At 36.5% G+C, this 26,914-nt stretch overlaps 1 protein-coding gene across 1 annotated transcript in view; it reads right to left on the bottom strand.

Moving 5' to 3' along the window:
* Positions 1-13,571: 13,571 nt before the first annotated feature.
* Positions 13,572-26,914, bottom strand: part of SPTLC1 (serine palmitoyltransferase long chain base subunit 1) — a 30,600-nt gene continuing 17,257 nt past the window's right edge. Inside the window, exons 7-15 of the mRNA XM_064642715.1 lie at positions 26,089-26,218; positions 24,032-24,121; positions 23,214-23,321; positions 22,362-22,457; positions 21,969-22,065; positions 20,523-20,577; positions 18,797-18,914; positions 17,891-17,964; positions 13,572-17,397 (exon numbers count right to left, since the gene is read on the bottom strand). Of these exons, the coding sequence (XP_064498785.1) occupies positions 17,304-17,397; positions 17,891-17,964; positions 18,797-18,914; positions 20,523-20,577; positions 21,969-22,065; positions 22,362-22,457; positions 23,214-23,321; positions 24,032-24,121; positions 26,089-26,218 (862 nt within the window). The 3' untranslated portion in view covers positions 13,572-17,303. The remainder of the gene's footprint in view (positions 17,398-17,890; positions 17,965-18,796; positions 18,915-20,522; positions 20,578-21,968; positions 22,066-22,361; positions 22,458-23,213; positions 23,322-24,031; positions 24,122-26,088; positions 26,219-26,914) is intronic.

Here is a 26,914-nt window from a genome sequence, read left to right as displayed (position 1 = left end):
TAAAAGCTTAGATAAGTTTTAACTGGTACGCTGTCCTTAATCAAAAAATTAATTCCAAACTTGATCTTTTTATTCTTATGATGGAAACAGGACAGAAAACATTATTGCAAACATTACCTACATGCTTCACATTTGCAGGATCAACTCTTGGGCTTTCTTCTATAATGTTAAAGTACATCCCACAGAATTCTGATATTGGCCAAAACTGAAAAAAGGATTTAGGGCATAAAACATAGGACTCAGACAGGCTTCAGACACCCAAGTCCAAATTTGTAACCCAAAAATACACTTGTTTAATCCTGAAGTGCAAGTGAAAAGGCACAAGGGGAGGCCCAGCTGGGTTGCTCAAACACTGAGCACAATTCCCACAGTGTGGGAATTCTATGGGACTGGTGGCCACCTGATAAATGTTACATTTAGCAAAACACCCAATAGAAACAGAAATAGTTTTGGAGCAGCCATTCAAATAAAGAACTGCATGTTCACAGTTTACCTGTAAATTTCTGTGGCTTGTGATTTTTTGTTTTGTTTTACATTAATCTTGTAACTATCAAAGTAAAAAATAAGTTAAAAACAGTCATTAGAAACCTTCTCCTTTACTGAAATGAAATTATTATCAAGTTTTGATCCACACTTTCAGGTCACTGTTTCTTATGCTTTTAATACGTAAGATACATATATGTATATTAAAAATAGCCACAATAAATATTTTGAAGGAACTATTTTACCTCCAGAAGGTAAAAACCATCTCTAAATAGGCTCAGGAGTCATCTCCCTCCTTGCTTGTTTACAGCTCTACATATACAAACATGTCAAGCGAACAAGCCAACAAACCACAGAATAAACAAATCTGCAAGCATTCATATCATCAGCACTCTTATTAAAAGAAGATTACCAAGGGTACTTCTCATGCCTAGAACCACAGGAAACAATAAACAAAGTGTTTCATTTATTTCTTAAGTTAGGATGCAGACGACACTCCCAAAACCAGAGCTGATTGCCCTGACTGGTCAAATCATACTCACCTGATGGTCTGACCAACCTGCAGTGTCTTCAGACTGGTGCCTTCTCAATCCACTCCAGTAATCAAGAGGGAGAATGCTGCATCTCTCTTTTCTGTCTGTTATTCCTACAGGTCAAACAGAGCATGACTTACTGAACATAAAAGTCTGGCTAGAGAACGGGATTTAGGTTTCCACTATATAAATTAAATAAGAACGTGAATGTCTGAACTAATTTAATTTAGAGGTCAATTAATCCCTGAAATTGTTGTGATTACACTAAAGAGTGATCTTGGCATTTAGTCTCATACTTCAAAAAATAAAACCAAGGTTCTTTTTTCATGCAGTTTTCATTATAGTCTGCTGTTGTACTGAAGTGCTTACGTGTATTTATTTTAGCTGTTCACATCAGCCATCCCCATGGCACTAGGATGCTGCAGTTTTGTAAATAACACGTGAACAATTAAAACTGTAACTATATAACTTACATAAACTCCAAAACAAGTTCTAGTTGTCAAGCTGGAGCACCAACATTCAGACTTTTGGCAGATTACAAGGTTAAAAAGAAAAAAAAGGTGTCTATACATCCTTAACACCATAAGTTACTTGCTGAGTTCATCCAGAACTATAAAGGCATTACCCAAGCTCACATTACTGGTATACCATATTAAGTACTGCAGTTTACAAGGCAAGACCAAAAATACAACACTCTCTCAATGAGAATAAAAATATAGTTCAATTTCAAAAACCATCAGATTTTTGCAAATCACTCCAGAAATTATATATTGTTTCATTCTGAAAGATCATCTGGGTGTGAAGGTGTCAGACAAACACTGAACTGAGCCCAGAATTTAAAAGTCAGCACCCTTGACTATGAAGAATGTTCTTTTGAGAGCCTTGATGTGCCTGTCAGTTGTGGGGAAAGTCAGGAAGAGGGGAAAGAATAGAGGATGGGGACTTTTTTTTTTGCTTGATTTGGTGTGATTTGTGTTTTTTGTTTCAGTTTGTGTTTTTCTTGGACTCAGTTTTGGTGTTTGTTTTCTTTTTTTTGTTATTGCTCTTTTGCCATTTAAAGCTAGCCTTAGCTAGAGAACAGGCAGCCTTCAGCATTGGTGTGTGGAGGTTCAGGCCCACAAACAGATGGATAAACTTGAGAAAGAGGTAAAACTTACCTTGAGAAAATTAGAATCAGTCAGCACAAGTAATTTTTTCTTATGTTATAGACACGAAGTTTCTCAGCACACCTCTGCCTCTGTAGTCACAAAGAAGCCCCCAGATAGACAACAAACAGTCTAGCAGAGGCAGGGTAAAACCCCTCAACCCTGCACTAGGCAACAGTCATGTGGTACAATAAAATTCCTCTCCTTCCCTTTTCTCCCTCCAGACTTGGGGGTACATATGGCCCACACACACACACACACACATAAGAGAGCAGGAGCAACCACGGGAAGAATTTCAAAGACAACACACAAAAAGTAGTGGGAACGTGAACACGGCTCCAATCCACTCAGTGCTGCTGTGTTCTGTGGCATGGAGCAGATGAGTGCATTCCCCAGGGTTTTCCCTTTGGTCTACAGTCCTGAGGAAGACAGTCTGCCACATTTTTTGCCTTCTCTTACTTACAGTCTGAACTTTAAAACTTACGAAAGAAAATTCAGCATATTGATGGGTATTAAAATATTTGGGATACCATAAGCTAATAACATATTCTACGGCACTTACAGAGCATTGTGCCTAAAAAATGTGAACCTGAGGTGGGCTCAAATAGGTATACAAGTCTGAATAAAACTGCTTCACATGCATACAATTAGTCAACAGTATAGATAATAAAGACTTCACAGAGAAGTACACTAAAGAATATGTGATTACATTGGATTCTACTTTCGAAACATTTTAAAGACAACTTTTCTCCTCAGAGAGATTTGCAAAGCCAACCAGCTGGAACAAAAACAAAAACTGTGGTTCCCAATTCCCATATGAATCATTGAGGTTCTCTTCTATGAAAAGCAGCTTAGTGCTAACAAGTAAAATTATTTTAAAATACACTTTTTCATTATATACAATTACAAGGTTGCATTATGTCTGAATTGGCTGTCAGGTGGGTTTGATCTTGCAGTGCTACTGCCTGTTGTATAGTATTTTTCCTTCTTTTTGTCTGTGTACCAGTTCTATAAATGCAAAAAAAACCCCCACCAAAACAAACCAAACCAAAACAAAACAGAAAAGTGAGCTACTTCTGTTCAGGTAAAAATGCTCTCTACCTCTTCTCATTCCTTTTACTGGAATTGGAGCAATCCAAATAGTTAGCTATTACTACAAAAAAGAGTCTGTGCCTTTTTTGGCCCTCTTCTAGAACTTCTTTGCTTGTCTTGAAGTGAATTTTTAGATATCTAATTATCCAGTCTCTTCTCTATAGTTATGTTCTCCAAGTTCTAAAAGCAGAAAAACTTTACCTAAATATATTTTGCCGTCATGATCTTATTATCATCCCTTTTACATTCTATATCTTCCATTCACAAAAGAGACACAACAAAATTGGATATTAGCATAGTTAGAGAAATGATTCATGTTTTGTCTCAGATTTAATTGAAAGCTCAGTCTGATCTACCCAGGGAGATAGGTAATTGCCTCAACCTAAGGGCAGATTAGATAACTGTCCTGAATGCAAGGTCTTATCTCCATACTCAACACAGGGAGAGGAAAAGGGACTTCAGGTGAGTAAGTTGTTTCACCTTTTATTAGAGAGTCAGTGTTCTTGTAGCTGGTCAGCTGCTCTGGTGACACTGTGTTCTGTTTCACGTCAGGACTTGTGAGAATATACTTTGAGGTCTGAGTCCCAGCTATGCCTGATCTGAGGCTCTGCTTACAGGGACCGGTTATGCCTCATCTGGCATCAGTCAGCATTCCCCCCTTTGAGCAAACACGGAAGGATGGATTATCAGATCAGTCACTACTGCTGTCCCCAACAGCCCTAATCTGACCAAGTCCAAACAGGAGAAAACCTACTTCGGTTTCTGTGTTGTTCAGAAATTCCTGAGCAATAGATTTTGACGGATCTTACTTGCCCAACAGCAGCTACTGCGCTACACCTGCAGTGTCTATCTGCCCTATTGGGAAGCCTCACCAAGGAACACTTTTTGATATCTTTCTTTCCCCGTCAACCATAGGAGCAGCAGCAGCCAACTTCTTAAACCAAATCTGCAATTACATTAAATTGCGCAGCTAAATTAGACTCAGATGCTCTGAGCTATTGCACAGACTTGATGATATCTCCGAGACACCAGTGTCTTTTTTTTTTTTTTTTTTTTTTTTTTTTTTTTTTTTTTGTGGAGAAGAGTTCATCTGATTCTATGATCTAAAAGGCCCCAGCATGTGCCAGTCACTGCTGACATTATGCAATGCTGGCCCAGCAAAAATCAGACCCCGTGTGCCGCTGTCCTCTTCCAGGTTCTCAGCAACGGCCAAGCAGCACGGGAATCAACCCAGCTAAGAAAAATAGGAAGTGGAGAAACAGGACAGCTCATTTCCAACTCCAAACCGAAGTCCTCTGGGAATGTCAGGGATAAATGGGGAGAGTCTGAAAACAGCACTTTTTCTCTTGCCTGCAAGTTGCGGATAATAGGGAAAGCAAAGACAATGGAGGATAATTTATTTCTCTGTGTGGTTTGTTCTGAAGTACTCAGTGCTTAATAGCAGTTAAGTCAGACAAGAAGGCATAGACTGATTTGGCAGAAAGGCTGCTGTTTTCTCTGTAACACAAAACATATGACAGTGATATATTTAAACTTTGCATCTCTACCCTTGCACAGCTTTTAATTTAACAGGAAGTGGGGAAAGACAGCATATATAATTGTACTTTTGAAAGGGTAGGAAAGGAAGTGGAAGACTCCTGTTATGCTGTGACTTACAATGTATAGGGCTGCTCATACTGAAACAAACCTCAGCAGAGCAGAGGGCTTCTGAGCCACCATGGCAATAGAAATAAAAACAACTAAATAAATACATCTGGGTGGAAGGAATAATGAGAAATCATTTTTTCCACTGTAAAATATGTGTGTGTGTGTGTGTGTGTGTGTGTGTGTGTGTGTGTGTGTGTGTGTGTGTGTGTGGCTGGAGTATTTTTTAGCAGAACTGTTGCTAGTGGGGATGAGTATGAAATCTACAGCTGTCCCTGGATGTTTAACCTCATTGAGGAAGTTTCTTTGTGGACAGGAGCTTGAGTTCCTAGAACATGCAGATTGTATACTGGGTATATGTGTATTTTATTAATGATGTACCACAGACATGGTTTTATACTGATGTGTATCTTATTGAAATAAAGAACCATACAAGATCTTTTAATGCAAGCAACCACCTGTGCCTCAAACCCACAATTTTTATTTTTTTTTGTTTAAATTCTTTGGAAACAATGTCATTAAACCAAAAGGAAGAAGACAGAATTAACAGTGCAGTAAGGAGAAGTTAACTTAAAACAGAGTTCTGCCTATATTCATTCTACCACCAGTTTCTGTTTACATTTGGAATTTCATAAAATTCTGTTGTTGTATTACCAGGCAACAAAATTCCAACAAAAATTTAGCCAAAACACAAATATTTTCCTCATATACAATATGACCTAGTTAATGCTAGTCTTGGAAATTTAAATTTTTCTGTTTATACCTTCAACATTTTAAATAGAAGAAAAGGAACAATTGTCAAGAACTCTGGGCCAAAGCCTAACCAAAAGAAATCCTGTCTTTAGCACTGATAATTATACCAAAAAACTGTGATGTGCAAGACTTTAAAGTTACCCTTCCTATTACCTACAATAAACTCCATGGAGTTAATTTTGTTTTTTCAGTGGTCTATAAGGCCAGAGAGACTTCTAGGACTACTTGAAGTTATAGGATTTTCAGTTTTCATTAGCATTAGTGGGAATCACATACAGGCATCAGTGGCAGGATAAACTTTAAAAGAATTCATCTTTTAACAAGAGGGCACATTTAAAGACAGATTTCTATCAGTGCATTTTACATGACCATGAAAGATTTTGATCTGATCCACGCTCAGCAGGGGTGCCCATTATTCAAACCATGTGCTTGGTATGCAGGGCATAAATACTGCTGCTGTCAGCATTTGCTTTAAAATCTGATGCAATGTATTACAAAGAAGATTCGAACAATCGTAACTAAAATTTGTTGGTGAGACTTGAGACAAAGGTTTGAACGAAGCTGAAAACTTAGGGAAACAATAAAATCTGAAATGTCATAAAAAGAAACTTGGCATCCACATGGGAACTATTCTATGACCTTCTTGGCAAATTTTAATCAGACATGCCTAATGAAAGTAATACAACCAACTTCTGCATAAACAAAAACATGCATACCCCCCAACAAAGGGATTAAACATTACAGCTAACATTTTTTAGAACTATCATATATATAAATACCTGGTGCAATCTGACGGCACTGAACTTAGAGAAAAATGCACAGGCAATTAGCAAAAAATTTCCAGTACGTACCTGGTTATCAGGTCATATTTCACTACTTTCCACAGTGAAGTCTATATTTACATTAACATTTACACTATGTAATTCTAACAGTTTTATTCCATCTATCTTTATTGTGTTTTATTATACCTTAGGAGAGACTTTTCTGTCCAAAACACATACACAGATAACCATAACTATTACAACCTGTCATATTTAAACTTATTTAAAGTTTTAAATTTTGCTATAATTTGATATTTAGACAAGTCTGTCAGGAGTTATAAAGGTGTTCAGATGAAATAGTTCTTTCCAAAAGAGATATAAAGATGTACTATAAATTACACAGCACAAAGGTGGAAGACACAAGACTTGAAAACAGAAATTTGCCTCAACAAATATTTTGTACTACATAGCTCATTTGTTCAGAGGTTTTCAAAGTCTTTTGGAAATATTAATATATGCAAGCCAAAATTAAAGAAGCTGTGTTAACAAGTTTTTAGAGGTGAAACTAAAAACATGGGGACACCGATCAAAATTTTAAAGAAGTTGTGACAGTAACAGAAATAAAACCTGCATCAGGACATCAAAACTCACAGCACTTTGACTTTCAGTTTGTGCTTCAGAAGACTGGCCTTCATCTACACACAAAGAAATCCCTCCTTTTCTACTCAAGCAGTGAAGTCTCTGCCAAGCTTTAGTTCCATTAATTCCAACATCTTGGGAGTTAAAAAGTAATGTGGAAGCACAAGAGCACAGCTCAATATAGAACATACAGTGTTTCCAAACATGGAGAGAACTACAAGAGGGATATTTCAGATAGTAAAATATATTTTGCATTACTTATAGTGACATTAAGTAAAGGAAATGAGACCAGCACTGCAGGATTTGACTATCAAATCTGCTTGGTGTTGAGTCCTTTTGCACATTGAAGATTTTCAAGATCTTAAGAAGCAGAAAGGATAATCCTAACTGGGATAAAGTCATCTTTCTTGTACGTGTTTCCTAGTCTGCTGTAAATATCAATCTGATAATGAATTCCTGGGCAGATAGACCTGGATCCAGTACCATTAGTCTTTTATTAACTGTGTTCAGCAGAGGTGTTCTAGTATCAGTAAGACTAGACTTTACCACCAACTATGGATATGCACTTGATTCTGCCTAAAAATACATTACAGGGCCTTTTGAGATCCTTTCCAAGATAACCTTTTTTTTTTTTAAAACCAGCAAGAGGGGTATTATTGTTAATACATAAATAATAAAAACCAACTCTGTGACCACACTGAAATGCCAAACCCTATCATCACAAACAAGTGTTTTTCACTGACATGAACAAATACTGAAGAAACAAAATTTGTTTATGAAGATGAACACAGCAAAGCTGAGTCTGAACAGAGGACAGTTGTCATTATTTATGTATCATTACCTAGTCATCATCAAGGACAGATGCTATCACACATCACAAAAATAACTTGTTTTTAAGGGACATGCCAGTATTAATGAAGGATAAAGATGCTGGTGACATTATGCCCGTTTGTTCTGATGGCAGAAGCAAAATGTATCCGAACTGTGCTCTTGTCACTTTATCTGTCCTACCAGTTGGCATGCACTTACTCACTACTTCTTTTTGGCTTCAACAGAGCCACTTGTGTTTGCCAAGTCTGTGGTACGACCCTACGGAGATGTACGCAAAAGGAATACCTTGAAATAGAAAACTCAAATATTTCCCTCGCTTTAACCCATGGCAAAGATTCCATAGAAACTTTTCAGTTCCGGTTCTCAACACTTCCTCTGCCATTTATGTGGACTGTTTATTATTTTTTAAAAAGTAACGATGGTGCAACGATAAGAAAACAACGTATTAGCAGTAAACTCAACTGTGCTTTATTCACTGCTTTGTTCTCAGCTTAGGAAGGCAGCTTCCAAAGCATAAACAGACCAGCAAGGTGTGGGGATTTTGGACTTCTTTTAAGGAATATTTCCCCCTGCCTACTGTATATCTAGACCACTTATGTAATAGAGCAAACATTTATTTTTGTATTAGACAGATAGATGACGGTATCAGAGCACAGGGCTTCTTAAAAAGCAGTGCTGTAGGGACTTTATTGACCACAAAGCACGGAATCATCCATCAGACGTGGTACCACAGTGCATAGGCATAGGTCATGTGTGTTTCTGGCAGTAGCTTTCTAGCCTTTTTGACTACCTATCAACACTCCACCATGTGCTAAGAAAGATGTTCTTGCTGTAAGACAATGTGCAAAAGCAGTCTCGGAATTTGATGATGTGGTTTCCATAAACAGCCATTACTATCTAGAAGTAAAATCCAGTCAAACACTGCAGACAACTGAAATTTTTATTATATGAACACAATATTCCTAAAAGGTGTAAATCTTACCTCAACTCAGTTACCCATTTTGCACCAATAACTAACACACTTCCTCTTATTTCCTTGCTTTGATGGACCTTGCTATCAGTTTTATCCCTAATACATGACAGCTTGTATTTCAGTACCTCATTCCTTAACGTTCCAGCCCTCAGTATTTGCTTGCCATTTCTGATGACCACAATAAATCACCTAGGGTTAACTATTCTACTGATAAGAGAAAAAAAAAAAAATTGAGATCCAGTTTCAAAAGTCTATTAAGTATTTCAGAACAACAGTTTGATGGGTCTGAGCACCAAGTTCAGACAGGAAAGACCTGTGTCCAGAGGGATTCTGAGGGTACATGGTGTGGACTGGTTGAATCTCCAGCTTAACAGTACTCCACACTCAGATTCTGTGCATTCCTAAACCCCACCACCAAACACAAACCCTTAAGTGTAAAAGTTAGTATAGTATAAGGCACATATATTGGCTACTACAGTGATCTGTAAATACCTCAGTGTTGCCACGATTTCATATTTACCACTACAGATCTTGTTTCAAATCAGGACCCTCAGAAACTGGGGTGGTGGTAGTGGAAGTTCTTCTTTGGATTTTTTAAATCACAAGAACTGTGAAAAAACTACAATTGAAGCCATAGTTTGGGTATAAATAATGACTCAGACAACTGTTTTTTATTTTCATTTTTGTTTTCACTGACTGAGAATGTAAATTGAACTTTAGTGCTATTGTGCTTTGTTCTCGCTCTCTGTGAAAAAAATGTGTTCTGCATTAAATTGCATGGATAAACTAGAAGTGCTCCAAATATCACCCTTCAGTTTTTGTATAACACAAGAGCCAAGAAAAGATAGAGAATGTGGTTTTATGACCAACAGATGGTGTAATTGGTATCATAGATGTTTTTATGTCAGGGGGTCGTAGGTTCAGCCTCCATCTGGAGCCTTCTCAGATCTGCTGTGTAGCTAAATGATTAAAGAAGCTATATTGGGTCAAAAACACAACCACCTGCCTGAGGGTAAAAGTACTGCTTTCTTGATCTAGCTGTTATACTACAGTTGCCTCCCATATTACAGTTTTCAAGCCAACCAGTGCAGCAGTTAATAACAACAGGACTGCACAAAATATTCAACACCAATTTGCTCATATCCTTCAAGATTCTCAGGAACATTTGACGAATCTTATAAAAGTTAAGTCTTGTCTTCCTTACGTGAGTGAAAACCTATTCTAACTTGGACTGATGAATAACTGCAACAGGCCAAAACCCAAGGAAAAGGAAACAAGTAGGGTGGGTAGACCTTGAGAGATTCAGCACTGTTCAGCTGGACAAGAGGGCTCACACCTCCCAGTCAGAATTAGACAAGCTTGTACTCTGATGGTAAAAAACAAAACCAGTGTGCAGCACAACTGGCCTTAGCTACAGTTTCTGGGTTAGGATCAGAATATTAAAGAAATCCTACAGTATTAGGTTTGTGTATGACTTACCTGGCTAAAAGGGCACGCAGTCAGATCAAACCCAGTAATTTATGCACACAACGAGGCCATCAGTTTACTTCCCTTGTAGGGCAAGTATTAGCAGTAACAAATGCACAAAACCAGTGAAACTGTGACGTCAGTGGAAACCAATACTGTCATTTCCATGAAGCAGGGATTTGACATACTGAGCACTATAATTACATAGTGCACCAAATTTGCCTGGGATACCTCATAATTGAGGTGATGCTATTATTTTAGATTTCCATATAATAAAAAACACCTCACAAATTACTATAGTGTCATGCAGTTCTGCCACAAAGCATCCTATTACTCCTCATAAACTTTGGATAGCAGTACTTTTATCCTAGACAGAAACTGGTCCAGGATCAGAATCTGTATGAGTCAAATGATTTCCATTATCACATTTCATGTGCTCATACATAAAAGAACAGTAAAGTCTAACTCTCAGAACATCATAATGCTCCCTTGTATTGTTCTAGGGATTCTCTCATGCTAATGATAAGACTTGGTATTTATTAGTAGCTTTAACAAAAATTAAAAGCTAATGTTAAATAGACTGGTTTATTTTCAAAATTTAAACAAAATACCTACACTTTTAAGGGATCGCAAATACAAAGAAAACAACCTGTGATCTCATTACTATTGTTAAAAGTTTCTCTTTCCCTGTATGACTGAACTGACAGCCTGCTGGATCACTGTAATCACTTGCTGAAGATTTCTCTGGCAAACCTACACCCCTGAAGCCAAGCTCCAAAATCACAAATTTCAGCTGTTGATATTATGGAAGATTATGTGCTTTTTTTTGCAGATCCCTAAACAAAACACACCTATGCATATGTCTTCAAAAAGCAGTTGCTTTTTAACTTGCAGGTGAAGTTTAACTACATGTGCTTCAGTGCTAAGGATGTTTTTGCATAGGGTGTCATTCATATTATGTGTCTTTATTGGTATAAGAAAAACCTGATATACAAGTGAGAGGGGGGGAAAAAAGGTGCATTTTCTCTCCCATCTCACAGAAATATCCATTTCTATTTATTTTTACCTACCAGAAGTGCTGAAGTATTTTCCTTTCACACAAAAACATATTCTCTCTGCTGCAGAGCACTTTTCCTATTTGCCTATACTATGGGAAAGATAACAAATATCAGTTCAATGTAATAACCTATATTTCTATTCCACTCATCTCTGTATAGCTGAGAGATTTCAGGTAGAGGCAGGATTTATAAAAATGAGTCATTTTAGCTGACCACAACAAAATTTCTATACTAGCTGTTGAGCACATTGCTTAGACATTTGAGTGTGCCCAAAGGGAGACATCAACATTATTATTATTCAGCAGCCAAGAAAACAAGTTTGTTAATTTAAGTATTTCTGTGTGAATTCATGTAGCCTTCATGGGTACATTATGTCCTTCTCTTCCACTGGTCTCCTCAAAACAGAAACAGAAACCCCTTCACCCCTGAGTTAGCTTACTAAACCTTTCTTCTGCCCTGCTGGCTGCACAAGGAATCTCTTTAGCCAAAGCAGTACACATATGCTGAAGTTCTAGTTGTTTTTTTTGGTTTTTTTTTTTCATTTTAAGGCTTGCAGTGGCCAAAACTTTTCCAAACCTTACCATTGGATGCCACCCCTCAGCCCTGCTCAAAACTGTTAGGAGGTTGTGTGTGGGGGGGTGTTTTTTGCCTAGCTGTTTTCAAAAGGAATATTTTACCAATAAAATATTCCATCTGAACATAGATAGGAATTTCATTACCATTGAGTATATTATCAGCTACTTTAAAGGCCCCCTAAATACTCATATATTTTAAACTTAAAGGCTGCATACAAAGGTAAAGGGTATCATAGTCTGTTTAGATTCTTTAAAGTTCACATTCACTACTGACACCAAGGCAAAACTTTGCTCAGTACAAACAAAATAAACACAACTGAAGGTAGCCTATTAAAAAATATCATCCTGGACAAAGTTAAAACAAAAAAATCCATATTTGATCTTTCATCAATTAACTGTAGAGAACAGCCATTTCATTATCTTCTTATGTTAAAGAACAGAAAGAGTCCAAACCCTAAAAATGACGACAGGAATTCAAAGCCACCACTCAGGTTATCATGAAGTGCTGGTGTTTCATCACCTTTCTTATCTTCCCAATCATCAGCCTAACTTGTTCTTATAGTAATGCATGGAGTTTAAATTCTTCCTCTTCCACTCTCTCAACACCTACTGTGACAGTGGTAACCAACAAAGGGCTTGCACCAAATGAAACCCAACTTCGATTAGTCCAAGTGTGGAAAATTATTTCCACGTTCTGAGTTATAATCACAGAACTACAAAATCACCAAACAGCCCAGGTTGGAAGGGACCTCAAAAGATCATCTGGTCCAACATTTTTGGGAAAGGCAGCCTAAATGAAATGATCCAGCACCCTGTCCAGCCACATTTTGAAAATCTCAGGCAGAATACAGGTGAATCCTTCAGTCTTCCTGCACAGGGCAGGTTCTCCAGTACCTTGGTCATCTCTGTGACCCTCCTCTGGACATTCTCCAATCTGTTCTTGTCTTCCTTGAATTGTGGGAACCAGAACAGGAGCGCAGTATGACAACTGCTGAATAGTGAGACAACCACTTATTTCTGGCCTGCATAAAATGTAAGCTAACCAATGGATTATGCATTTCCAATTCTATTTAAGCTTTTCCTTCTACTCCAGTACTTACAGGATTTTGCCAACTCTGAATACCCTGTCGGAAAACACAGCTCAGTTATCCAAACAGCATGCAAAGTCAGGTGGTAACACCTTTAATAGCAGTGGCAAACAGAGAAAACTTATCCATAAGATATGGTAGAGAAAACTGCAGTACTTTCTTCTGTAAAGTTGTCTCAAAGCTGGGGCATATTTCCTTTGGACCCCAGCTCATTGATACATCAGAAATTCTACACTGAGTCACAACAAAACTGTATCTGGCCCAGTGTCTAGTTTCCAACAGCAGTTTTCAATAAGTGTGTGCAACCTAAGTATTAGAAACTGGTCATGTAGAGAACTGTCCTTCCCTTGTAGGTACACTTCAGCAGATTTATTAGTTTATGTGACTTCTACTACACATATTTTGCAATGACCTAGTACACACTGGACAAGAAACTAAAATCTGGAAAATCCATCAAGAGCAAGACAGAGTAAGTCCATTATCTTATTACCACAAAAACTGCCAAAGAACATAAAAACACAAGAAGAAATGTTATCCAGACACTTCCTTTTATTAGGACAGTGAAACAGTTTAATGTACAAATGCTTTGTGTTAGTTGTAAATATTTCCTCTGTTTAAGCAGCATTTCCAGCTCATGTACATTTCTCCAGCCATCTTAAGATGCAAGACACTTTCGCGGTAGCAGCTTCATAGGCCAGTGAATGCCAACACTCCACAACCCTGTTTAAAATTATTAATAAAGTCCAGATGGAATGACAGAAGGGAGACAGTACACCATTCTGTGCATTGACTGGGATCGTATTTCAAAAGTGAAAAAAAAATAAAATCAAAGTTATTCAGCCATACGCCTCTTTCTTTCTTAATACTCTCCTTATGCATTTCACCTCCTGTCCAAAAACAATGATTACTATAACAAACAGAAAAGGCATCTGTATTTTTCCCTATAAAAAATCATGAACCTACACATATAGCAATCAATTACTTTAAATATTTAAGGAAAACAGATATCTTTAAAGTAAGAATATATATACATTATATATATAAAGTAGGAAAATATACACACATCACGTAGACATCTTTCTTCTGGCTAAAATACCTTCAAAGTATAAATTCTTTCCAGTCCACCCCAGTCTCCAAATATTGCAAAAAACTGCTTTCATCAGGAAAATTTCAGTAAATGGTCAACTTTTGTACAGTTAAAATGCATTCTTTCTCAGCTACCAGATATGAATAGTCAATAAAAAAAATTAACAACACTTATTTTTGATCACTATTTATTTTATAATACCGGATTTATTACCCACTTAGCTGAAACTCTGTTCCAAATACTTGGCAAAGCAAAAGACATAAATTAATTGAAATAAAATTTGGCATCCCAATATTTATTTTCAATAGGTACTTTGAAGTTTGGGATACAGCCCTTGTGTTTGATTCATCTTTCAGCATCTTGTGGAATAGCTTTCCACTTGACCCCACTCTCATGCCTACATCTGAAGAAATGGATGGAAAAATCCCACTTCATCCAAACATAACTACAAAGCAACTAACAAAGGCTTGTTCATATATTTATCAGCCTAGAGCACTGAGAAGTTAAGCACCTTAACAGCCTTCTGATTTTTAAATGTCAGAAGTTTAACCAGAATCACCTGCTGTCTCCCTAACCCCCACCAACTCTTTTCCCCAGAGCCATCCTTTCCTTCATCTGCTTGCCATGTCAGAGACATTTATCAAAAAAGTCAAAACCAAGAGGGCCAGACATGCTTCAACTGTGCAGGGATATCCCTCCCCACCAGTAACATCTAGTAAGTGTCTTAATTTCTCACACAGACCATGCATATAACCTGTCAGTTAAACACACGTCATAACAGTACTTTAAGTATTATCAACCATGAGGTGTTCACTTCAATGTGATCTAAACTTTTCTTTTCACTGGTAAACAACAAAAATGGACAAAGGCAGTTTTATCAATGTTTTTTAATGGTGAGCATGTGTTTGTCAAATGAATCAGATCATGGCATCTCTTAGCAACACTTTTTATTTCATCAGAACCACTTAGTTACAGCTTTGAAACTGATAGAAATTTCACTCTGCTTCCTGCTACTACAGTTGTCATCACTTCATTTTAAAGCAAAGACCAAGAACAAAAATAATAACATGAATCCATGTATCTAAAAGTTAATTCTAGTTCTCTAAGTGCAACAAAATAGTCCACCCCATTTGCAGACAATCCAAAACAAAATGTGAAAAGTGAATATAGATTCTGCAGCCTAGGATTTCAATGCTAAATGGTGATTTGCTTACCTCTCCAGGTTTACCTTAACTCCAAAACCATTTATTATGCTGCACTGGAATCAAAGTACCTCACTTGTTCCAAGCTTATACATCAAAGGCTTGAGTTTACTCGAATATGAAGGTTTCATCTATCAAATCAAAAATGGCTCACGAGCTTAAAGTATAGTGATAACTTTGAATTTCCACTTCTCTCAGTCTCTGAGGGTCTTGAGGTTGGACTGTTCTGCACTTCAGTTCCAGTCTGTAAAATGGGAATCAGCTTCATTCCACCCATTTTTTTTTCTCTTTTACATTGTCAGCTTCTCACAGGCTTTTATTCACAGTAACAGAGAAAAACATAAATGTCAGTGAAATAGGAGTACCCTTTCACATTGGGATGAAGGCTTTTCTACATGCACAGATAATGATTTGACTATTTCAAAATAGTCAAGCAACAACCACAAAAGTGCCCCAACACAACTTTAGCTGTTGTATCTGAATGTACACAGCTGAAAGTTTTGAAAGCCAGCACAGAAACAGTCACTGTGAACTGAAGGAGGCAATGTAGTCTATGCTTATCTGATATAGAATATTCAATAATATATGGTCAATCATGCTACAAAATCTAATTAAGTAAAAATCTGAATCAAACATGATTAACTTTTTATTTAACAATGGTGTTTCTCAAAAACAGTCCCGCAGTCCTTGTAGCAGCAACCAAAAAGGCACATAAGTACAAAACAACACAGATTAGGCAGAATACAAAATTTTTAGACAAGCATTCTTAGAGCAAGTTCCTGAAATACAAAGCTGTTTTTTGTTTTATAAAAAGGTACATCCTTCCTTACCAGTTTCCTTATTGATGTAATGTGTTCGTATATGTAATGTCCATCTGTACTTACTGAAAATCCTGACAGCACAGCCTCCAAATATTACTGTCAAATTACTTGGGAATTTTATGTGCATGGATTGAGTTGTGTTTCAGTAGCATTTGCACCATCTAACCTCTTAGTAGCTGTGAGTCTTCCCTTCTAAGATATACCTGTTTGGACATAAAACTTAGCACATATCAAAGTAGTTTGACAAGCTAGTATTTAGTTGCTGTTTCAAAATCTTGGTTCCTTTTTCATGTTGCCTATGACCCCTCTTCAAGACTGGTGCAAAGATCCCCTAACTGGAACATGCTACATCGGAATTACACCAGTTTCACAATTCAGAGGTTTGAGTTTAGACATTTTAAAGTTAATAATATGAAAAACTTAACCCATAGTATCAAACACGCATATAATTACATATGGAATGCAGGAAGCAAATAGTATTTAATATGAATTTACTATTTAGATAATGGAATTCTCTGGCCAGGCATTCTTAAAACCTGGCTTCCAAAAAATGGTTAAAGAAAGATATATAAACAAAAAAGAATTAAAGTTCCTCTGTCTTTAACTCAATATTGAGTTATTATTGTAACTCAATAATAAATGATATAATATAGCACAAAATTATATCCTCATGTGTTATTTTCTTCCTTTTGGCAGTGTTAGGAACAGTCTATTTTCATTTGGGAGGCAAGAAGGGATAATTCCTTGCAACTTATCTGAAGTTCCTATGTTCTGAGAAAATGCACAAAAAACAATACATTTTATTTGGTTTGGGGGGAAACAAAATGTCCATACACATTTTTGAAAATGTTTAAGAGTCTGAAGAAATAAATTTAAAACTTCTTAGATTACAGTTACAAAAGAGTCATAAATGCAACAGTGATATCCCCTTTTAAGAAATGACAGTAAACAGTAGAGTTTGAATTGGAAGAACACAGTGTCATTCACCAATTCCAAAATTCAGCGTTTTTCCCCTCACTGGATTTGTACTACTCTGGAACAATTTTGTTAGTCGTGTTTCAATGCCATCAGTGGAAGAATCTGGAAGTTGCCTATGCAGTGTGAAACACTTATCCCAATAATTTGGGGAAAGAGGAATCCAAAGCAGCAATCTAATTCAACACAGACTGTGCCGCTTCCTTAAGAAGTGATGCAGCTTTGTCCAGTTCTTGTTCTGTTTGTTCCACTGTTATCACAACTCGAATACTAGAAAAGGAAAACCAGAACACACACAGTAAACTTCACTCCTAGCCTTCAGCTTTAGAATTATCTTGTGCTAATTTCAACACATTAAGATCACCATCTCTAGGGAAATAATTATGAATTCAAATTCAACCAGAAACAAGACATATGACTAAACAGAAGTGGTCAGACTACCTTTTTTGTCCACCCCTCCCGGGCCCCACCATACACACCACAGAAATCTGTTATCCTTTTTGCCTGCAGATGTGCAGCTCAGGGAAATGTGCCTGCTAACAAGGCTACATGCTGTCCACTGAGATTCAGGTAGTTTTGATACAGTTACTTCATGGTATGAGCAGCCTGGAACATCACTGAAAATACACCTCAAGACAGAGCCCTTCCCATTTTTCAGAGGACCAACTATTCAAAGCAGTCTGCCAAACAAAACCCCATCATTGTATGAAAAGAGGTAGAGTCATACCCAATAAAATGAAGTAGCACATTGACTTTCACTAACCTGGGTGGAGGAAGGCATTTTTCTTCCTTCTCCAGATAGCAAGCCTGCGTTAATGCAACACCACTGTTCATGCACTACAGAAAAAGAAAATACAGCAGTTCTCAGCCTGGGAAGTTCTGATGGCATATCCCTGTGGTCACCAAATACCTATCACTAACTTTTACTAATCTGGTGCCAGGATAACTGGAAGTTCTTTCCCAGACAGAGGTCTGGAAGGTTGTACAAAATCATCTCTAATTTCAATACTGCATTAGCACATAAAACAGGTAAAGGTGTAGTGTCTTTAGTTTTCATCTTCAAGTAACCAGGCAAACATGCCGTATTAAGCAGGCAATTAAATCATATTTAAGCACATTTTCAAGGAAATCATCTTCAGGATTTCCTTCTGTTATGTAGTCTTGTTTACCCACCACCTGATATATAAAACTTCTCCATCAACCTTTATCTCCTTCATGTGGGAGAAAGAGAACCTATGTGTATTGAAAAAGAACATGAGATTCTTCACAGAAAAAAAGAAAGTAAGTTCATGGACTCAAAGAAACAAAGTTTGACCTCAAATGGTTAAAATACACCACCTGAACTCTTATAAACATTATAAAAGTTGTCTAAGAAGCAGTTTTATATGCAAATTCAAGTTTTCCAGTACATAATGGGAAATAACTATTTCCTGAAGTAAAAGGTCTAATAATATATATTTTTTAATCCAGTGCTACAGAACTAAGTATCTACAGCAAGAAATGGTTAGAAGATGATCTATAATACAGCCCTATAATCAGCAAAGACCCTAATTTCCTGCAGCATTTCTGCAACATATTTCAACAAGTTACCCAACAAGCCTCTCTACCCTTCACTCATTATTAACATTCAAAGGAAATGATGTATTTTAATTGTCACAGGGACACTTACATAATCCACAACTCTTTTGAGTAACTTCACATCATTTTCTCGAGATCCACAGCTCTCCTCCAACTGTAAGTGCAATGCTGGAGAAAAACATTCTCCCACCACTTTTAAGCCAGAAATCCTGAAACAAACAAAAAGCCTTTGATGCACATCCTACTCAAAAGACACGTGTTGAAGTCCTAGCTGGTGTTTCCCCTTATTAGGTGTTGAGTGAGAAAAGATGGATATTTCACTTTACTAATACTAATGTAGACAAAGCATATGTGCGTTTTAGCTTGCAATACATAAAGACAACAAAACTTATCAAGCAAATGTCTTTCCTAAGGAGTTTCAGTAAATTTGTGCAACAACAGTGACTCCTCCTTTTGCAAAAAGGATTAATAATTCAGAAATTCTTAAAGTATCCTTATGAAGATGTAGGAGAAATGCTCATGTTAGGCCTGTATGTTGCTGACAAAAAACGCAGCTAGCTAGGTCAAGTCTCTGGAGTTTACATAAAGAAAATAAATAATAATAAATAATAAATCTTTTTTATTCACTTAAGGGATAAGAAGGAACAAGGTTTACTTTTTTGGTAAGATTTCTGATTTAAAATTATTTCCTGTAGAAAATCTTTACAACATCATCTGGCACTTAGCCAGAAGCTCCTCTGAAACTAGTTATATGACTAGAATTGTTCCCTCATCTGTACGTAGGGACAGTTGTTAATTGGGTTCCTAGAATTTGACTGAATGACTGACATTTGACTGTCATTGCCTGGACACATTACACACATTCAGGACTGAGTTATTCCCCTCCAATATCCAAGCAAGACCTCTCGTCTCCTAAATAAACTGGTCATATAAATGCATATGAACCATCGGCTCTAATTCTGATTTCCAGTCTTTGATGAGCTTGCCTAACACACATTTTAAGAAGATCGGGCTTACTTGATGGTAGGATCATTCCAAAGAAACTAATATAATCAATCACACATTAGAGATTTTGTATGATTTTTTTTAAATGCTATTGATTTCTGTAATATGTAACAAAAAATTGTTGAAAAAAAGATTTGTAAAATACAAGTGCACAATTACTGCACATTAAACAGGCCTTGAATAGTCACAGTAATTGCTGTATTGTTTTTAGTACCAACACCTGTCAGGAAAAAAAAGGTAATTATTCAGCGTAGCCCTCTTTTAAAAAAAACAGCATAGTGTTAGGAAATTTTAAACCTTATTTTTCAGATAAATTCTGGCAATTTCCAAATTCCAGAACAGTGGGTACTTCTATTACTATTTAACATTCAAATCTCATATGTAAGAAAAATATTATATTAAAGGTGAGTGAAGGGTGCATTGAGATGTCTGAAAGAGTATCTGCTAAGATTCATCCCAAATGCTTTTCCTTAGACAATTTTCAAAACGTTTATCAACACTTTGTATCATTGAGTGCTTTTACACTTTCCTAAGGATTTAAATGTGTAAGAGCTTGCAAACTTCCTCACTAGCATTAAAGTATAATCTTATTTCAAAACCTGTAAGGGATTTTAAAAACTTGGATTCTTTTTAGTAGGATAAGAGAAACAGTTGGGAAAGGATGATTTTCTTCCCCTAATACATACATAATTTTGTGTACATATCCCTAAGCATCTCTAAGAAACAGATTTGTGTAAAAAGAGTTCTTTAAAGTTGGCATTATAAAGGTATAGCCAAATAAAAGCCAAAAAAGCCCCAAACCCCACACTTACCCCTGTAAAGCTTTGTGAATGTGTTCGCATTTAGCCCGGAGAGTCTGAAAAATGTCTACACACACACAAAAAAAAAAAAAAAAAAGGAAGAAAAAGGAAAGACTTAGATATCCCATTTCTAACTCATGTTTCTCTAAGTCTAAGATTTCAAAAATAGCATTTGGAATAAAACTAAAATATGCATATCTATTGAACTACTAAGAGTCTTCACTACTCTTCTTAATGTTTCTGATTTCCACTTCTGCCAGGAAATAAGAAGCTTTTAAGACCTGACAAATGCACTGCTTCCCTTTACCTCATTTCTCCAGCTGCACTGGTTCATGGTCATATGGAAGGGATAACACAAACACTCAGTAATGGGATTCAAACAGCAGGTCCAACATAGGAATACCTGTAAAATATCTATTGCCATGCAGACTCTGCTCATTGATCCTTTATCCTTTCCCCAGCTCACTGCAGATTCTTAAAGAGAAAACTGACTCCTAGATCTGCAAACCTTGGCTCCTTTCCTTGGTGAAGGCTGACCCTCCACTACAACTAGCAGTCCTGTAACTTACTTTAATTTTTTCTTGACTTCACTTCAGAGCACTGGGCATGGGCTACCCAATAATTTTGATTTATTTGTGACAAATTAAATACTTCACCTCTGCAGCTGTTCTCCAACCTGTTGATGCAAATGAAGGTTAAAAACAAATACACATAATTTGGCCAATTTTGTCCTAATATGCCTCTCAGCCCCTCCACGCCCCACCAAAAAAAAAAAGTCTTTCTCTGGTGGTCTAGCAGTGATCTGATCCTGATTCCAGGATTCAGCGCTCTCACTGGAACTAGATGATCTTTAAGGCTCCTTCCAACCCAAATCATTCTGTGATTCTACCAACAAGGGCAATTCTCTCGACTCCTACAGCAGAATCTCCTGCCTGACAACTTTATCCAAATGCCCTGTATTTGGTCCTGCCAAAACTGCAGGCAGCTTGCACCATGGTCATCGCTGAGATTCTTGCCTGAATGATTACTTGAAAAAGATAAAAAAACCAATTATGCAGTGCAAGTGAGAAGGAAATGGTTGTTCAGTCCTGAGGAAATATATTTCCATTTGTTTCTGTCTAACCTTCTCTTCCTCCATTTGTCTTGAAGGAAACTGTTTTCAAGGAAAAAGCATAAATAAAAGCAGAATAAAAGTTTCTTATTTGCTTTGTAAAAAACATCTCTGTCCTCCAGTCTCGGCTAACATTTTCAGCTCTAAGAAAGAAAGGGGAAGAAACACTGAAGAGAAAAGCAGAGTGGGAAATAACAAGAAGAAAAAACCATGCATGTAAAATTAATTAGCTGAAAAATAGAGAGGGTTTCAGAGTAAAAAGGTGAGGAATCAAAGTAGGGAGAAGTACGAGCTATTAGTTCTGGGTGAAGAAAGACTGAGGTAACATATCTTCCTGAATTAAGTACCTGGATTATCTTCCATAATATTCAGAGCCTCAATAGCAGCAGCAGCTAACAAAGGAGGTAGGGATGCAGAAAAGCAGTAGCCTTGACCAGACAGTCTCTGTGGGGTTAAAAAAAATAATCAAATTTTTGTGTAGCAGTACAGGCAATGTTTTAAAAGTTCATTCGTATACATATAAACAAACTCTCCCCTCCACACCTATCAGTACATGGAAGGACTTAAAAGCAGGTCTCCAATTCATCTACAGTATTTCATAGAACCAGCTAGTTTCCGCATGGAACCAAATACTGCATAATCACCTATTCATAATACTCCTTGCAAATTGATATTAGTAACTAAATCTCATTTCTAAGTAAGTAATCATGCCACACCAATTAAAATGAGACCTGGCTTACCTGATGGTCAATAATAAAAGATCTTCCACAGCAAAATCCTCCAATAGAAGCCAGTGAATTTTCCATGTTTGCACTAATAAGATCTATATCATCGATCTGTCAGTTAAACCAACAAGTTATTTAGAGATACTTTGGATTACATGAAGACTATTTATAAGTTAAATCTATTAAAAATATATCTTGTTTCATATTATCATGAATACTAGAGAAGATTCACCAAACTATCACATAAGAAAATTAAGCTACAACTGAAATAATAATTTTAAACAATACAGAAAGGACTCTAGAAACTGAGATTTCTGAATCTGTAAATAATTTCCGTAGGCTCTCTCTTTCCCAGGTGTTGCAATGTGAAGAACACAAACAGATAAAACAAATTATTTAGATACTGGTGACGATTCCACAAAGCATTCAGTGTGACAGTGTCCTTTAAAAATATAAGTAGTGCCACTGAAGTCAGTAGGAGGTAGAATGTGATACTGAAAACAGACTTTGAACCTCAGAGGCACAACCGCTTTTTTTCACTTCAGAGCTGCAAATACTTTTTTTTTGCCAGGCTCTGAAAGACTGTGTCTATAAGTGAAGTTAAGAAAAAAGTCAGTTAATCAGAAATTAATTTAACATAGAAGTCAATTAATCAGATGGTAGTTGGCAAGCATCACAGTAATACCGGCTGTTTCCTTTTCTAAATTAATTTTTTCTTTTCCATATTTGGTAGTAAGACACTTTAAGTGAAAATAACAGGACAGAGAGAGTACAGTCCTAAACACTGTTAATGCCATAGGTATTAGAAAACAATTGCATAATTTGCTCCTGTGCAAATCTCTCGTTCACAACAAAAAAAGCACATACATTTATTCCAAAGTGTTCAGTAATTCCTCTTCCATGTTCTCCAAGGACTCCAAAGGAAAGGCTCTCCTCCAAAAATATTCTAACTTTGTACTTATACTTCAACTTTATCTAAAACAAAGAAAATTGTTCAAAATATAAGACAAGTCCATCAGAATCTGGTAACAAAATGCGTGGGGGAGGAAAGGCAAAGAAAGAAAAAGACAGTATTCTGAATACTGAACAAATGTCAGTTTTAGAGCTGTGTTCTGTCATTAGTACATTTTAAAAGCCTTCAAAATTATTCCACCATGTAATGCTAGAACAAATTTCATGAATGTTCACATAAAAAGAAACTGTGATTTTTTTTAATAGATTATCAGGTACTTTCAAGATGATACGTTTTCATAGCATTTCTTCCATTATCTACTAGAATAGAGCCTGAATAAAAAGCTGTTTTATGCTGAATAGTAAACATTTTCCTTGGAGTCACTGTTTCTGTGTGTGTGAAGTTGTGTGAAGGTTTCTTTGAAACTTTTTTTTAAATAACCTAGTTTATGATTCAGTATCATATAGTGTAGCTGAAAATACATTATATTTTACAGGTTAAAAACTAGGACTATAACCAGATATTAATTTCTAAGACTCAACAGCTTCAGATCCTAATAAGAAGTTTCAAAACAAGGTAAGATTTGAGATCACCCTTTCATGAACATATGAGAAAGCAGGAAGGTAAACAAAAAAACTGCATGCAGAGCTTTTCACTGTAGGCTTAATTACACAATACCACTACTTCATTACCATTTCATATGTAGTTCAAAAGGCAAATTAAAACCACTTACCAACTCTGGAAGAGGGCAAATGTCTCCTGTGTTCATATACAGTCCTTCAACTACAATAAACCTTCGGGTTACACGGGCCTTGCGAGGATTCTTCAGAGAAAGACACGGTTTCAGTTCATATCAATTGTTACCAACAAGCAAAGCTCTGAAGTTTTCGATAGGGAAGGGGTTTTTTTTAAGGGAATGGTCTCCTTTTCAAAGAAGCTCTTACTTCAGTTTAAACTAAATTTAATTTTTCATCTCTAACAATAGTTGAAATGCCTCATTGGACTACTTTTTATTTTTATTTTATTTATTTTATAATAATTTTAAAGCTTTTGACTGATAGACAAGATTTAAGATGCCTTGTTTTGCAAGAAATCATAACCAATCCATTTGAACTTTATGCATAAAACACAAACAATGCACCTGGAGAACAAATACTACAAATTTTGCTCTCATATACTGAGCATTAGTCTAAGCCTTTAGAAGACTTTTCAACAAGTGGTTTGAGCACCAGGATTCATCATGCAGCACGAACTTCTTAAAAATAGTGACTTCATAAAACACAATGCAAAAGTATTCATAACACTCAAGTTACAAAGTCCTTGTCTGCTCTCTGAACAATGCATGCCATAAAAATACCTTGCACTTGTTTCTGCTTAAACTTCAGGGGCATAACTTGAGCTTCGCAGTCTTAAAATGCCGTTCCTCTATTACTTACTTTAAACCTTATTGATATTTTCTGATCAAGGATATCAATTCATGCTTCTTATATTTTTCAGTTCTTGTAAAAAGTTGATTCAGCAAACATCTATTTGACTTTTCTGAGTGACAGGCATAAACTAGTCACAGTGCACTCCACAAGCTGTACCAACTCCAGTGGTATGATCTACCCTTCTCTACTCAGAACGTCTTAATTATACACACATGGTCTGTATTAAGCTCTTGCCCACCAACTTTATGTTCACATTCAGCTAATTACATTAAGAAACTTTAACCATGTAGCTAATTCAAAGCACTCTGCTCCAACAAACCAAATGTGTTACACAAATTAGTCTGACAGCCACATCTAAAAACTCATGTAAAGATTATCTGACAGAATGTATTTTCCATGAAGGTATGTTAACTCGTATGTTATCTATAAATTTGCTATTAATCAGATCCATTACTGATTTACACAGATGTTAAGCTGATTGACACTTTATCTACTTTACTTTTTCTGCATGTTACCCCAGAACCAGCTTTCTTCCAATTGCCTGTAACTTGCCAGCATTCCTTGAACAAACCATATAATCATGATAGCTACTCAGTTCATTCTTTTAAAACTCGTTTAACCAAGTTCTCTGTACTTGCTGATCCTGATCTTAGTAACAGTTTTTGGACACCCTTTAGCACTACTGTCAGAATGAGAAGCAAGACATCAAACTGACTCAAATTTTTCAAGAGAGAGAATATCTCAAGAGTCGAATGCAAGACAGGGGAAAACCAAGAAAAAAAATCAACTATGTTGATTCTATAAATTAAAGGGTTAGGACTAGCCATTTTTGTGTTGATTTTATGATGTGGCATTTCAAGTCATAATTAACTTGCATAATTTATTAGGTACATCATAGAATCATAGAATCGATTGGGTTGCAAAAGACCTCTGAGATCATCGAGTCCAACCCTTGGTCCAAATCCAGTCCATTTACTAGATCATGGCACTCAGTGCCACGTCCAATCTGCGTTTAAAAATGCAGTTACACAAATTTCTCAGAGACCTAAAAATCTCTGCAATAGGATTTTAAAAAAAAATTGAACAATATGTCACTTCAGTCACCTGTCCATAAAGATATCCCCCTGCTACTAATTCCCGTGAGCTCATTTCTAGTCGTTAGGCAGACAAATACAACTTAATACACATATATTTTAAAATTATCTTAATTACATAAGCAACATTAACTGTACAGTAGAGATTTATGAAAACTGAGTAACTGCCTATATAAGCACTGCATCCACTCAATTACACGACCCAGTAAAAAAACGTGGGGGAGGTGGCACAGAAGAGTACAAATATTTCTTCAAAGGAATGGTACCTTTTGATCTTCAGTCTCTTGTTCTTTCAACAGTCGTTCAAGGTCAGCCATATCATTATGCTTAAACAACTTGATGTTACTACGAGATGCTTGTAATCCCTTCTGAATAGCAAAGCAGGCAGCTTCATCTCTGTAAATACAGCAAACCCCTCTAAGTTTGCACTCGGTTTAACAATTATTCAAAGGAAGCTGTCCTGCTTTTGAGCAGATACTTGTAGATAAAAGCAAGATTTTTTTTTTAAAAGCACCTCATATTTTATTTACATTTTGAAAATTTATTTCCAAAGTTTCTCAATTTCCCTACGCACTACAGCAACTAAAAGCAAGCCAACAGGTTTTTTTCTTGATGTGTACACTGGTCCTTTTGTTTGCATGTCACAGCAGTTTCAGCACAACGTTTCATGCACCGGGAATAATACCATGGTAATCACTCCAGAAACTTCTGACTCTGTTTGCCCTGGGTCTTAGGAAAAAAAGCTCAAAGATGTGCCTTTTACATTCATAGCAATATTCAAAACCTCATTTTTAATGTCCTTTGGGAATAATTTCTCCACGTTCAGAGAACAATCTGCCATTTTTAAGAGCTGGAACAGCAAACTTCCAAGTATGATGGGATATGCAATTTCACAGTATGAGATAACTAAATCCAGGATACACTGGCATCCTTGAGTAGTGTCACAGTCGTGGTCATTTGTCTCAAAATCACTGATCAAATATATAACCAATATACGATCACTAACCAAAGACGGCCAAAAAGCGTGATTAAATTAATGAAAGAACTTCTGTAGAGAAGTCAGACAGGCTGCAAACTTTATACTTAGAAAAG

Source organism: Pseudopipra pipra, chromosome Z, assembly GCF_036250125.1.
Source record: "Pseudopipra pipra isolate bDixPip1 chromosome Z, bDixPip1.hap1, whole genome shotgun sequence".
NCBI lineage: Eukaryota > Metazoa > Chordata > Aves > Passeriformes > Pipridae > Pseudopipra > Pseudopipra pipra.
This window is presented reverse-complemented; position numbering and strand designations above follow the sequence as displayed.